We start from the raw sequence: 15405 nt of genomic DNA on the forward strand, positions 1-15405 counted from the left end.
TGGTGTATTTAGAAGAGATTTATGATTACATTCAAACAGCAATTGGAATATTTAGATTTATTGTGGGTATCATTTTTTAATAAAAAAACTATACTCAAAAAATCATGTCCCCAGTTTTCATGTCACTACCGAAACACAAGGGTTTTAGTCCAATGACTGAGCCTGGTTTTTAGCCACACCCCTGCATTTTTGACAAGGCATTGGCACTGCATCCCTGTCCCTCATGGCTGAATGGCAAGTAGCTATATCCCATACTTTTGATATCAATCTGTTCCAAAATCTGAAAATCGGCGTGTAACCTTTAGCATTGTCACTACCAAACACATATTATCTTCAATTAAGTAAACTTTTTCGGGGTTTTATGCAAAGTATTAGGTTTTTATGTGTGTAAATCATAGGTGTAAACCTCTTCAAAAACGCGTATGCTAGTCATGTACTTGCTAGCATTCTTTAGTTATGCTCAATTTGAGCTAGAATCATCACTACCGAAACATTCACTACTGAAACAGTCATTTACCGAAACGTATGGTTATGTTTCGGTAATTGACATGATCGTTTCGGTAGTGACTAAATGGAATGGTAAGCAGGTAAATCCCACCATGTGTTTTAAAGTCTGAAAATCAGTGTGCTACTCTAAAGATCTCTTATTATACTATTGTTAGGCATATATTATAGGTCTCAAATATATAAATAAAAACATGTCTATGAAGTGTTTTGCTNAGCATACAGTATATGAGAAACTTTATTAGCTAATTAAAAATACAAAATGTAATCACATACAATACTAAAAATGATAACAACGATAATAATATAATGATGATAATAATGACTCAAATAAAACTAATAATAATAATATTAATGTCACGTATCAAAGAAATTGTGAAATATATCGTATCATGTGAAATTAATAAAATATTTAAAATTCACAAACAGTTAAATTAAAATTGTTTAAAACGTATAGGCCTATGCAAAATTAAGAACTCCATACTACTTTAAGAGAGAGCAAACAATGTAATATTGCAAATACAAACGCCTAATTGGTAATCCAGTGTGTGCTGTGCCATGAAGTATTTGCCTCTTTCTTTCACAGGTACACTCAAAGCAACAGTATGCACCGCACGTTCTTCACCACAAGATGTCCCTGTAACTCTGATTTATCCTGATGGGCACTGTAATAACATGTAATAGCAGAACACGAATGTAGACGATTAAAAAACACGTTATTTATTAACTTTACTTTGTGACAAAAACATAACAAATGGTTGTCTTTTCCTCTAGTCCAAGTTGTTTATTCAGAATGATGTACAAAGTAATTATTCCACTTAGAGTTTCCTACACATAGAGATTCAATTAAATGAAAACTTTTAATAATATTGTTAATTTGGATGTTTACAAAACGTTTGACATGTTTCAATATTTCCTTTGGTTCCCTTCTTAAGTTAAAATGGCTCAACTAAAGATAAACACACACACACACACACACACACACACACACACACACACACACACACACACACACACACACACACACACACACACACACACACACACACACACACACACACACACACACACACACACACACACACACACACACACACACACACACACACGTTAAATCACCCAGTATTATGTCATACAGTAGCTGTGCACTATAATTGTCATGCTGATGTCCCACTGGCTCCCAGGGTGTGTCTTCCTTTGATCACACATCACTGATGATGAATGTTTTGACACATTTAAGATCTCTTCATTGGTCCCAAAGGAGACATTTTACTTTACCAACCTCGTGCTGCTATCTCCAAACACTGAAACAGTGGGAAATGCAGGTCTCTTTTCAAAGGTTTTAGAGAGAAGCTCATTGTTCTTAAACTATGTTACAAAAACTGTCAAAGTATGAATAATGCATGTCACAAAAAAGTAATAAAACGTATACAGCAGCCTCTCTCATAACTGACATAGACATACAATGATCATTTTTTAAATGTAAAATTGTAAATTAAATATTTCAAAAATAAAATGCTTTATGTGATAAATAATGCTTGCCTTCTTCAAAAATAAAACTCATCATGTAAATAGGGTAAAATGTTCAAGTCTCAAACATGGAATAACAGACACACACAGATATTAAAACTCATGTTAACAGTTACTGGATAATCTCCCTTCCTGTAAGTGAACGTTAGGATGTTTGTGTGCTGTGAAATAATGAACTGACAGTGCTCAGCCACTCAGTGAGTCACACATGGAGAAGATTGTGTTTGTTTGTGTGATTGTGTGACTTTGATCTGGTTCATGCGGGTTATGAAGGTGTGGCTATTCTTTCCCACTCACAGGTCTCAGATCTTACAGGGAAAGGACAAACACTTCCCTCCTTGACACAAATGTGTGTGCAGCCGCCGGTCTGAAGTCAGTTTCCCTGCATCTTCATTGATTACATTTCTACTAGTTTTTGACAGACTTTATTAATTTCTCATGTTTAATACAACACGCTTTAAACATTGATCTATATGTTCATATGGGTTGGTCACTGGGGCATTCTACCGAATTAGCACAAAGTGCGTTCCCACAACAAGAAAAACTAACAAAACAATTAAGTATAGTATGTGTGTAAACCTCTTCAAAAACGTGTATGCTAGCCATGTACTTGCTAGCATTCTTTAGTTATGCTCAATTTTAGCTAGAATCGTCACTACCGAAACATGTGGTTACGTAATTGACATGATCGTTTCGGTAGTGACAACATGGAATGGTAAGCAGGTAAATCCCACCATTTTGAAATAAATGTGTTTTAAAGTCTGAAAATCAGTGTGTTACTCTAAAGGTCTCTTATTATACTATGTTAGGCATATATTATAGGTCTCAAATATATAAAAAACATGTCTATGAAGTGTTTTGCTCAAAATACCAAACAGATCATGCATTCTAGCCTCATGCCCCTCTATTTCAGCCTGTTACTAAAGTGCTGATTCTGGGTCAGTAGCTTCAAACATTCACACTTCAACATAATGCATATTATGAGTTAAGATTAAGCAATAATGTTGAGGGAATATGATACAACCTTGAGAACAAAATACTGTGGTCACTACCAAACCCTGGATGTTTTGTAAAAAAGTAAGTATATTGAGTTATCAACTAAAATGATATGATACTGATTGGTTTAATGTATGTTCAATTTCAACAATCATCAACTCTGGAATCAATATGATCAGTATTATGCATTTTACAAAGAAAAATTGTATTATGATTTTTATGAATTGTATAAATTGAACTTTGAAATTTGATTAAAAATGCACTTTTATTAATTTAATTGTGAAAACCCTCAAGAAATATTTGTTAAAATACTATTTAGATAAGGGAAGGTAAAACAATCTTAACAGGTTAATATAACGCTTTTTTACTACGGTGTATTCACTATGTTTTGGTAGTGACCATTTTTGGTAGAGGAAGAACATTCCAATACAGTGTGAAAATACGATATAAAATGTACGGTTCTTTTAGTAGATATGTGTAATTTAGATATGGTACAGAAAATATATGGACAAAGTTTTGGGAACAATTTTTTTCCAACCTGACTTTGGTCCAATTCGGTAGAATGGCCCATATACAGTATATATATATGTTATGTATGTGTTTATGTATGTCTGTGAAAAGTATAATAAATCTATTTCATATAAAACAATGGTGTTTAGAGTGCATGTTGTTCTGTAACACCTTCACATTTGAAAAAATGAAAAAACTGAGAACAATCAGCAACAGCAGAATTTTTTATTACAAATTATGTAATTTCTTTTATGCAATAAATATAATTTTTCTGTGGTCAAGGGTATTCAATGAAACACATTGTTGGTATCGCACACGTCACGTCACATGGTCCAATTGCATATGGGAGTTCACACACTCACAGGTAGGAGGAAAGGCAAAACTAACTGCATAGGGTTTTTGCTTAAAACAAAGCAAGTTGATGATACTGGAGAAAAAAAACAATAGTCTTTATCTATATACGATTACACCACTTACTTGTTCATGACCTTATTTGTTGAAAAGACAAATGAAGCAGTTGTATGTAAAACATTTTTGTAATTATACCTAGATTCTGAAACTAACTTAGTAAATGTGTCATGTTCCAGCCTATGTAGAACATATGTATCTTCTCTACATGTAACATTTAATAACAGATGATATGTCTAAAAAGAAAAAGCTCTGTTCTACAGCACTGATTTGACTCCTACAATGTGCGAAAAGGCACTTTGTCGGGCAGATGATCCATACCCACCATGTAGAAATGTTATAAAATTCTTTGATCTTTACCAATACGGAAGATATAAAAAGGACGTTTTCATGCCTTTCTAGTGAACAAGGCAGGGGAATTGCACAAATTCCTACATATGGCTTATAAAACACTGAGAAAGCTTGGATATTGTGTTGCTACAAATTTCCGCCTCCTCTGAGCATTTTCTGGCAAATGACTCAACTACATTTAATCATCTCAGTTGATAAATGTCTTTTGGAAGCAATATTTCATTTAATTATGCAGGTGCTATGAAAGGGGGTCAGAGAATGTAATTTTTCATTCAACTTCTAAACAATATAATATCCACTTTCAACCAACTGACAGTAAACATCAGGTCTAAATCAATTGAAAACAAATACCGGAAGCAAATACACGTTGCAAAAATGACTGATGAGTCATGTCATATTGTACAAACACTGCTTGTGCAATAGGCTGTGTGATGATAATTTTCCATTCTCAGCGTTAGATCTTCTGACCCAACTTTGCTTTCTGTGGAATAAAAAACAGGCCAGAGTTATTTACAGCCAGAAGTCCTTGTACTTATGAGTGTTTTTTTTTAACACCTTGAAAAAGGAGGAGACAATTTGCACAGAAAAGAGAAGAGTGTCTGTACTGCTGAACTAAATCAACAAATAAAAGGCATAGATAAGACATTACAGTAACTGTGATGTGAAGTGTATAGACGTACTATTCCAGTTGCGTGTTTGGGTTTCACATTGTAGGAAGCTTTCTCCTTGGCCTGTTTGAAACTCTCTTCAGCCTTTTTGACCCTGAAAAAACACCAGTAATAACAATCAGTTATCTTTTTGAGAGCTCCGAAGCGAATCACAGAATGCACACAGACTCATTCCACTATTTGAAATTCGGTATTTCACCATTAAAAACAAAGATGCAGTACACAAATATACAGCTGGGTCAACCAGACTATGGTCCTGTGGTGTTTGGACGCAGGGACCTGGATGTCACAGGGCCAGCCCGGTTACTTTGAACGACTGACTGTCGTTTACTGCTGCATGGAGAGAGCAGTGTTACTACACGTCTGTGCTTCGAGACAAATGATCCGCATGTTGGCATTGAGCGATTAGAATAATTTATTGAAACAGACAAGCATCTTTCCTTTGCTCATTACATTGGTACTGTGTGGGCCTGTGCTGCATGTGTGCATGTCCCTACAGGTGAGGATTATTATCTATAGTTCCACTGGAGTCTAAAAGGAAACCAGCAGAGAGTGAATTGGGATGATTGCCAATCGCAAAGGGCAAAGAGTAAATGCTTTCAAATTTGTTTTAGTCTTTCCTACTGAACAAGCAAGGCTTGTGACATTTTGCTTCTCTTAAAAATACATATCACAATTCAATCTGAATTTGGCATAATGGACCAATTTACTTTTTGTTGACATATGCGGCAGTATCTTTATGTTCATCAAACCACTGGAAGCTAACTGGATGCTGCATGTGTTCTTTTCATTACTGGGGTGAGGACAAAGATTTGGGTCGTTTAACCGCTTTTCCCTTCATGAATTTGAATGAATCTGATAGGATCTTCAGTGAACACGAGATGTACTGCATAATGTTTCAGAAACATTGGCTTGGGGATAAATCTAAATGTTGGAACATTGGTATATCTGTAATGACATTTTGTAGGTCAGAAAGTGGTGTTCCCTTTCCAAAGAAACAATACAAAATGACTGAAAAGACTCAGTTTAGCAGCATTATCCAGTATCCAGACACACTCTTCAACTAATATAATGTCACAGTCCGAAACTGAAAACTTGTCACCATATTCTTACCGTTCCTGTAACATCAGCTTATTCTGCTTCTTCCATTGGTCTTTAAAATCAGAGGAAAACTCGTGCCAAATGGAGAAGAAAGTGTTGGGTGAAACCTCTTTTTCCCCTGCCTTGGGTTTAACTGAAAAGGACATGGTCAGCTCCAAGAAGCTGGGGACAGAGAACGAAAACATTACTTAGAAACCAAACTATTACAACATGAGATTACAGAAACCTACTCCGATTGTTGTGAAACTTGGCTTTGACGAGAAAATATGCAAAATACGAAAGTAAATCTTGGGATAATGAGTTTTTTCTGAACGTAAATAACGTAAAAAACACAAACCAATGATGACTGTGCATTTCAGAATAGAACAGTGCACACAAAATGGGATTACTAGCAATAAAGTCGTGTAGTAATTCAGTTTTTTATCTGGCAGATTAACAGGGACTGAACTTCTATGCATTTCCTCTTCCAGGTGTGAATAAGCCTGTTTGTACGTTTCTGTACATATACTCACACATACTGCAACGACTACCAACAAAAAGACAAAGACAGATCTAACAAAATGAGAGCTTGCGTATAGCAGGGGATGCAACTTGTTAAAGGCCATTTGTAGTGGATCAATACAGTGGACAGGTTGGGGTCTCTTTGTTTGGAGTGTGCTATAGGAACACATTCCTAGCCAGCAGTAACAGAAGCCTGGAGCCAAGGCTGTCTACTCTCGCTCCGCTTAGATAAACAACACAGACACCGCACAGGGGGCCTCCCGTCTGCTGAAGGCCTGGCATCATGGCCCGCACCTTCCATATAACTGAAGGAACCAGGAGTCATACATATTGACAAAGTAGGTAGTATTTAGGTAGTATTTCTTTAATTCAGTGAGGAAATAACACTTTAAACTGGATTGGATTGCATTATCCTGTGTTGCTTTTTCTTTGTTATTCACAACTGGGATCACTGTTTTGAAGGTTAAGAATAGATCAAAAGGGAACCAATGAAATGAAACAGAAGCGACTGCGTTTACTTTTCGGGTGAAGAAGCTGTTGAAAGTGTTTAATGAAATGAAGAAGGTCTTACATCTTTTCAGTGTCAGCCAGTTGCTTCTCTTGAGCTTCCAGTTTGGTTTTGGCTGTAAAAGAAGGCACGTTTTGATATAAGGAGAGAGCAGAGCATGAGTAAATACAGGTTTAAATAAGGATTAGGACCGATTTGGGATTTCCTGTAACATCAGAAAATACATCTTTCACCCACAATGCAACTTGTATATAGGAGGATTCCAGATGTCATCATTACTTAAATCAACAGTCCTCTTCAAGGTCATCGCTGTGCCACCAGGTTATTAAGTGTTGGATTGTCCGCTATTGCACAACTGACAAATGAGTACTGCAGATCGCAGGACAAGTGCTTCTTTGTGCAGGGTGACTCCGAATGAAGACAGATGACTGACTGACGGACTGACTCTGTGTGTGTGTGTGTGTGTGTGTGTGTGTGTGTGTGTGTGTGTGTGTGTGTGTGTGTGTGTGTGTGTGTGTGTGTGTGTGTGTGTGTGTGTGTGTGTGTTTGAAAGGTAATGTGTGTTTGTGGGCAAAAGGTGAGAGAGTAAGGGTGAGACAGCAAGAGGGTAAGAAAACTGTGAGTTGGACACCATGGTACACATTAGGACATACTTCCAGCAAGCCACAACATTTATCTAGGCCGGCCATCAGGATCCTTTTGACTGCACCATAAATGATGATATAAGAGACCAGCAGTGAAATGTGACAGCTTCGCTCAGGCAAATACAGCAGACTACTTCTTATCACATTTCAGACCCATGGGCTGATTTTTCATCCTAATTTTCAAATACATCATACTAGAGTCAATCCAGCTGTACATTTACGGGTCTACATTTTTATATCTAATGTTAGACATGAACTTTTCTGTCGCCTTAAGGTCAATCATCTGAGAGCTGCTGCTGCCTTGAAACATTGTGGCTTTTCAAGACAGACATGACAGTAGAAGGGACGGAGAATCTGTCCTGGCACAAGGCTGTGTTCTGCTCTTATCCCGGGAATATCTGGTTGCTACGTGTAATTGAATCCAGAGCCACATCTAAAGATCTCAGACAAACCCGTTGAGCCCAGAACTTTGCTTTAACGTAGCACAGCACTAAATCACGCTGCAGACCACGATCATGTCTCTCCGCTGGCGGCTCATCAATAAATGATGACAAATTGATGAATAATATGAATGGCAATGCTGGATGCATCTTGATATCCGGACTGTGCCTTGTTGTTTTAAGGAAACATGTTTTAACATTACACTTACTATAATATTCTGCTATGAGTGATGTCAAATCTATTTCTAAAAACATTTAATCATTGAGAAAATGTGATATTGTGATATTGTGGGGTGGGATGACTGTAAGGATTAACACTGTATTTACAATAAAATTGATACAGAAAGCTTTGCAGTAAATATTATTTAAAGATGTCAGCTCATCACATCATGGCTAAGAATCAACACGTCTATTTAATGTGTGATTTTACCCTCTTATGTTATATACTATATATTATGTTATGTTCATTTTAAACATAATCGTTTGACATGATGTGCCATCCTAAGCAACAAAGTTGTAGCTGGTATAAAAAAAAGGAAGGGGGTTTGACATCAGTCTTTCTAATCTTTATGTCCATTAGAAACAGATTATCACATGGCCAGTGCTCTCTTGCTAGCCACAGTGACTCCATCAAAGGCCTGCATGCATGAGAATTTGTGAAGCGAGCGGGGAAAATCGAGCTAGACCAAACAGCCGAGCTCCAACAAGTCCGCTCCCACTGTTATTCTGTGGTTAGTTTCATGGTCAGAAAATAAACAAAAGCGGTTTAAACTGTGGAGCCAGAAACAGTTTAACCCCAGGCCTTTTAGAAATTACAGAAATAACAAAAATAAGACATTTGGCTGTTGTTCTTTTTTTCACCGCCGCAGTGGAGGAACCCCAAGAAACCCGTCTGGAGCCTTATGAGTCACATGTCCATGTTACGGTGCTTACATTCTGCTCTCAGAGGAAAAACCTCCTCTCTCTTTGCATCAAAGAGAGAGCTCCCATATTTCTCTCAAACACAGACAGAAAGGAAACAAGAAGGAAAAGAAAGGGGTGGCAATGAGGAGAGATGCTTTCATCTGGAGACTTCCTTTAAAATGGACAGTGAGCATTACCGCTGAACAACATATGCTATGTATTATACTCTCATCTGAATACAAAAGCAGTTGGGAGAGAGGCCTGTGAGCCGGGTCCTTCACAAAGATTGGTCACAGCCAACTGGATGTAGCCAAGGTCAGAGTCAATACTACATAAAGAAAGGCTTTTCGATTGTTATGTTAAAACAAGAATAACAAATAAGTCTTACATGTTTGAAGTGGAGCTCGTTTTAAATGCCAGATTAGGAAAGGGAGAGGAAAAAAGCATGTCTGTGTGACATCTGGTGAAAATGACGGATACGCTTTAACGGAACAATATCTTAAACAAAAATGTAATAATAACTGTTTTCTTTCTTTCTCTTTTAACTGTTTGTTTAAAAGTTAAAATGCATGTGGCAATGCTCTCGGGATGGCAATGTGGGTAAGACACTTTGGTCATGACGGACGTATGTCTGAAAATCTTTGATGAGATGCCATCAAATCTGGCACAGATACCCATGGTGCCCAAAGGATGCATCCTAATGGCTTTAAAGATCCTAAATGTTTTCATATTGCATGTCAGAGTTTTATTTTTCAGAGAAATGTCACAACATCTACTTGATGGCATAAAACTGTTCAAAGCGTCACCATGAGGCGGACATCTGGAGTTTTGATTGAAATGTCTTAACAGCTATTGAATGGATTGCCATGCCATTCCTCCAGATTCCTGTTAGGCTCATATTGTATACTCATACTGTATAATCATCAGTTCAAATCTTAATTACATTTTTTTCATCCTGAAATGTTCTTTATGTTTAGTGCTGATTAGTAAAGGTTAGCATGCTAATGCACTACACTAAGATGGCGAACTTGTGAAACATACTAGCGGATAAGCATCAGCATGTTAGCATTGTTATTGTGAGCATTTAGCTTAAACACCAGCTTTTGCTTTAAGAGCTACTAGCATGTCAATAGACTATTGTTTAAATGAAAGGCCAATAGAGGAAGATCGTCATTTACAATCAATTCATCATCATTATCATGTTAACAGGCCTCTTCGTAAACACCGCGCTGAAAGGTTTATTTGATTTCCAATTAGGATTGAAGGAGTCATGGAATGAAAGAAGAGGTCAAGGAGGCAACGAGATGTTTCTAATCTCTCATTGTTCAGACAGAAAAAAAGGTAAAATACAGAACAGCAGAAAACATGGGAAGATTAAGGAAGACTGGAACTAAGTGGAATTTTCAAAGCAGAAAAAAGGACAAATATATATGATAATAAAATGTCATGACGCCCAAAGTACTAAGTGAAAGGGATCTGGATGTCCACTAGTCAGTTTTATTCCAGACTCTCAGGCATCCAGCTCTGTTCCCTGCAGTTCTCTAACGGACTGACCCTGAATCTTCCTTTGAGGCAGAGCAAAGAATACTCTGTTCTATAAAAGGTAGAGATCGAGATAAAAGACCCAGCTACCAAGTGCAGTCATAATCCATCAAAGCAGGTATACTTGAAACAATAGCTGAGTTATTCAATACACACTGGTATAAACAGACGTCCCTATGGAAACGACACTGAGTGAACCCTTGTGTGTGTATCAAGCAGAAAGCAGCCTGAAACAGATTTGGAAATGTGTGTGCAGACATACAAGACTTACATCATTCTGATCGATGAGCTGCAGCATGTGCTCTCACACCAGAGATGCATTTTCAGCTTAGATATGCCAAGGGTGTACCAGCACAGAATACTTTTTGAATTAGGAAGGAGACATTATTTGCTTCTTAAAGTTTAACTCCTGATGGTAACACAGAGGAGCAAACTTTAAGTCTAAAACATTTGTAGGGATATTTAAGGATGGACTAACTGTATTGAATATTGCTAATGTCAACACATGTTCTTCTTCTGTCCATCTTCAGCAGTACTAACATTCCCTATTGGGGAATTGTTTGTGGACTGACTAAGCAGGCAACAAAGCAGAACTGCATGTAACAAGAAAAAAAAAGCCTAACCATTTCCCTGGAAAGCTTGACACCTAACATCTTACTCACATAGGTTTGAATAGTGTATCGGTGAAAACCTCTATTCAACATGTAACACAATGCAAAGAGTACAGCACATTGATAATCTTTGATAGTTTTGTGGGATATTTTTTATATGTATGGGACAGATTAAATAACAACCCTAACCATTGACAACATACATGCTCAAAAACACATACAATAACTTGTTATCTGTGGAATGTCCTGCTGATTGGAGACAATAATGGTGTAATGCTAAGGGGTGGAGATTGTGAGAGAGGGAGTTGGTAGCTCAGGGCAAGCATGGATGAGACACCATTAAAAATGACCTAGGCTGAAACTGACCTGGGTTGAGATGTCGAACAAATATGATTGAGGAGGGGAATTCAGGATGGTCGAAGAGATAATGGTGTCTTATGTAATGGAGAAAATCAAGATCAAAATGGAGAGCATCAAGGTCAGAAAGGAGAGCCTGAGACTCCCCTAGTACCTTTGATCAGCCAATACTCCTAATTAGAGTATTGCTGGGATGAAAGAGAAGTAGGACACACACACACACACACACACACACACACACACACACACACACACACACACACACACACACACACACACAAAAGAAGTATAGTATGTATAAAAAGAAGCATGAACATTGTAAAGGAGGAGGAGTGTGGCGCAGTGGGTTGTGCGTTGGTGTTCGAATCAGGGGGTCACAGGTTCAAACCCCACTGCAGTCAGCATGTTGTTGTGTCCCTGGGCAAGAGACTTCACCCCAAATTGCTACAGTGGGGATTGTCCACAGTATTGAGTATGTAAGTTGCTTTGGATAAAAGCGTCTAACAAATAACATGTAATCTTCAGTAAACTCGATTCTATTGGGACTCTGTTGTGTTAACATAGTGTTGTGAAGATCTCGAAGACATTCGGCAACAGTTTCTGGACTACAATTAAGGCTCTCTCATAAAGCAATACAATATACTGTACTGTGTCAGTATTGGTCACACAGACACGTCTTGCTTCTCAATGAGACTGGTGAACGACTCATCAATTATTAGATTGATTGATTTGGACAGACTCACCTTGGCAAATAAATTCCTCCATATTGTCCTTAAAGGGTTGAAGGTTCTCTTCAGAGGAAAACTTGCAAACTTTCTCCGTCTCAGCTGAGCAGGCTGAAAAAACAGGAGATGATCATGGTGAGAGGGGGAAAAGTCTTTCAGAGCAATAATATATTATCCAGTGTTGTAATTATAAACTCTACAGTGAACTTCCGAGCCTGCTTTGATAAATCTCTGCTGAGTTTCTGCTGAATAGGTGTCGGGAAAGACATAATGACCCGTAATGACTGAAAGGCCCCCCCAGGAAACAGGAAGGCCTGCGTTCTGATCTCGGGAGGAACTTATCGTCACGCTCTATCTGCAAACATAACGGATACACAAACTCCGCTCAAGTACCTTAGAGGTGGAGAGGCCATGAGGCGCTAGAGGGAATAGGGAGGTTGGGACTGGGCAGTTGGTAATTCATAAACCATATGGTGCCTCAACCTAAAAGGTAAACTGCAAACTCTCCACTGTGGGGCTAACTGATGGCCTTCGGGCCCGCCAAGGCCATTTCTGCACCGCCTACTATCGGAGCCCCCCTCTGGGAACTGTCATTGCATGCCGTGTCTGTCAGAGCACTCACTGGCTCTGCGAGGTAATGAAGAGGTCTGCAGGTATAGCATGTGACGATGTATTTATGTTCGGACAACATGTGCCACTGCGACTGGGGTCAGAGCAAACGCAAGTCCCCTGCCAGCACCTCCACCTTTATGAATGGCAAATAATGAACAGCCTAAAGACTCATTAAGGGAGAGGAAAAACAATATTTGGCAACACGGATCAGGCACCTGATAGATTTACCAGCAAAGACACATAAAACATGATAGAGAACAGACCAGGTATGGGGAATTGTCTATAGAGCTGCAGGCACACGTACACATGTACATAGTCTCAAGAGTGCACACATACGCATTCCAAATACACAGTCGTTCTTTACCACCTGTAGGCACTTCAGCCCTTGGAAAGTGTTCTGAGTGCTGAGAGACTGGAGACAGAGTAATGAAAGGGAGCATTTCCCCACTGCCTCGTTCATTAGGACTCTTCACTCAACCAATCATTTTGCATGTCAAGCATAATCCACTTTCCACACATTTTTCCTGACGTCTTGATATTGCATTACTTGTTCATTCTTCGTTTATATGTTAACTCTTTATGCATAGCAAAAGTATTTTCTTTCCGTTTATTACAAAAATGTGACTCAAAATCATACTCTTCACGATCATGTGTTTTATTAAATTTTCACTTCATTGATGGATAAGTCATGTTTCAATGGAAATGTACTCTTTGGCTTTCAAACCTTCATAAAGTTATTTTATGAAGGTTGTTGGGTTACTGTTGCAAAAATGTTGAAGATATAGAGGTTTATCTACTAATAAGGAGATAGTCCTGACATTAAAAAAGCTGGTAGTGTATAGTGTAAAGTTATGTAATGGAATAGCCACTATATGTTCACAAACTAATTGAACAAGTGTGTCAAAGAGTCAGCCTTTAAAACAATCAGCGCATCCATAAATCATATTTAAGGGACCCTTGGCAAAGGTGCACAGCATGCACAGAGACATGTAGGAGTATAGTAGTTCTATTTAAAACATTCTCATTGTTGTGTTTGGAGGTTTGCGGCGTGCAGGGTGAGTTGATATGGAGCTCCAGGAGAGCCTCCTCTGGTTCAGTGAAAGGCGGTGAACCATCGGTGTACACAGGTAGTGGAAGTCTCCCTGACCTTGCCCCCTCTATATTTTGATCCTCTATTTCATGAGGACAGTGAAGGCACGCCAGGTCCAACAGGAGTCTTCATCTGAAGTCACATCTGCTTCTGGTTAGCTCGTCTGTAGGACAAACAGATGCTATCTCTCTGTTGACCCGCCTCTACGATCAGCACATGACCATAGCTGGTCAGGTTTGGAACGTTATTTTCCATTGTGCTAGAAGACGTGTGCATGGATTAATACATACACGATTGCTCATCCATTTCCATGAGATGGTATCTTACTGTAAACATGGTATGACACCTGACATCATTTGCAGGATACGGCCTGGACAAGTTTACTATCTGGTGAACTTGTGTTTTAGATGTGCTTAAACAAAGGGGAGAAATGTGGAACAAAAAATTGACGACAATACCATTGAGGTCTTTCTTTAGCTTTCGCAGATCTCTTTGAAAGTCCTCAAACTTCATCTGGGAGGCCTGGAAAAGGTCCTGGGGCTCGGGCAGAGAGTAGACACACGTCTCTCTACCAGCATCCTGGTAAAGCACAAAACACATTCGTGCAAACAAAAAAAACACGCCAGTGTCAAAGTCAATCTTTCTCAAATGGGAGAGGGCCCCTCTAGTACATACCATACAGAAGAGGCAAGATTGAAATAAATGTCTTCAGAGCCCTACATGTTTTTATCAGCCGTCCAAACATCACAGAGAAGATATGGCTGGAACTACAGCAGATAATGACCAATACGCTTGGTGCAGAAAGAGCACTGCAATTCTCATTATCAGAGTTACATTATTAGTGCTACAGCCATGTCATGCAGGTTGATTTTGGCAACAGCACTCTACTGAGTTCATCTCATCTGGAGAACCTAATTATTTACACTAGCGCTCCTTTGGATGCTGTGCCAATGAGCAGACTGCAGGTTTGAATGAACCCAGACGAAAACAGAGCGAGAGATGAAGAGTGAAAGACAGAAAGAGAATAATAAGAGAGAGCCAAGGAGAAAGGGAGTTATTTGTTTCTGCCGTAAAAAGGAAAGTGAAAATAAATAATTTGATAGAGGATAAGCCATAGTATCCTCTGGCAAGAGAGGAGATGAAAAGAGAGCTCTGGAAGGATTTCTAAGCAAATCAGGCTAAAACAGAAAAAGTGATTCAAATAAACAGGAACCAAAACATACCTCATCAAAGTGCCTTAGATAGTAAGCAACAATGTAGGACAAAAGACTCTGGGAGTTATCCTGAAAGAGAGAAAAAAAGATCCAAATAAATAAACCCCTTTATTTATTAATTTAATCATTTCGGAGCAGGACGTTTTAATTTGTGCGTGGCAAACAAGAATAGAGACAGCGGTTATAGAAG

The 15405-nt window shown here is 38.5% G+C and overlaps 1 protein-coding gene across 1 annotated transcript in view; it reads right to left on the reverse strand.

The window, feature by feature from the left end:
- Positions 1–3751: 3751 nt before the first annotated feature.
- The window catches only part of fmn2a (formin 2a), a 36961-nt gene continuing 25307 nt past the window's right edge, over positions 3752–15405 (reverse strand). The window contains exons 12-18 of the mRNA XM_010793538.1: positions 15225–15284; positions 14460–14580; positions 12318–12410; positions 7141–7192; positions 6081–6230; positions 4980–5061; positions 3752–4780 (exon numbers count right to left, since the gene is read on the reverse strand). Of these exons, the coding sequence (XP_010791840.1) occupies positions 4754–4780; positions 4980–5061; positions 6081–6230; positions 7141–7192; positions 12318–12410; positions 14460–14580; positions 15225–15284 (585 nt within the window). The 3' untranslated portion in view covers positions 3752–4753. The remainder of the gene's footprint in view (positions 4781–4979; positions 5062–6080; positions 6231–7140; positions 7193–12317; positions 12411–14459; positions 14581–15224; positions 15285–15405) is intronic.

The sequence above is a fragment of the Notothenia coriiceps genome, unplaced genomic scaffold (assembly GCF_000735185.1).
Source record: "Notothenia coriiceps isolate Sejong01 unplaced genomic scaffold, NC01 NC01_scaffold00001922, whole genome shotgun sequence".
In the NCBI taxonomy this organism is placed as follows: Eukaryota; Metazoa; Chordata; class Actinopteri; order Perciformes; family Nototheniidae; genus Notothenia; species Notothenia coriiceps.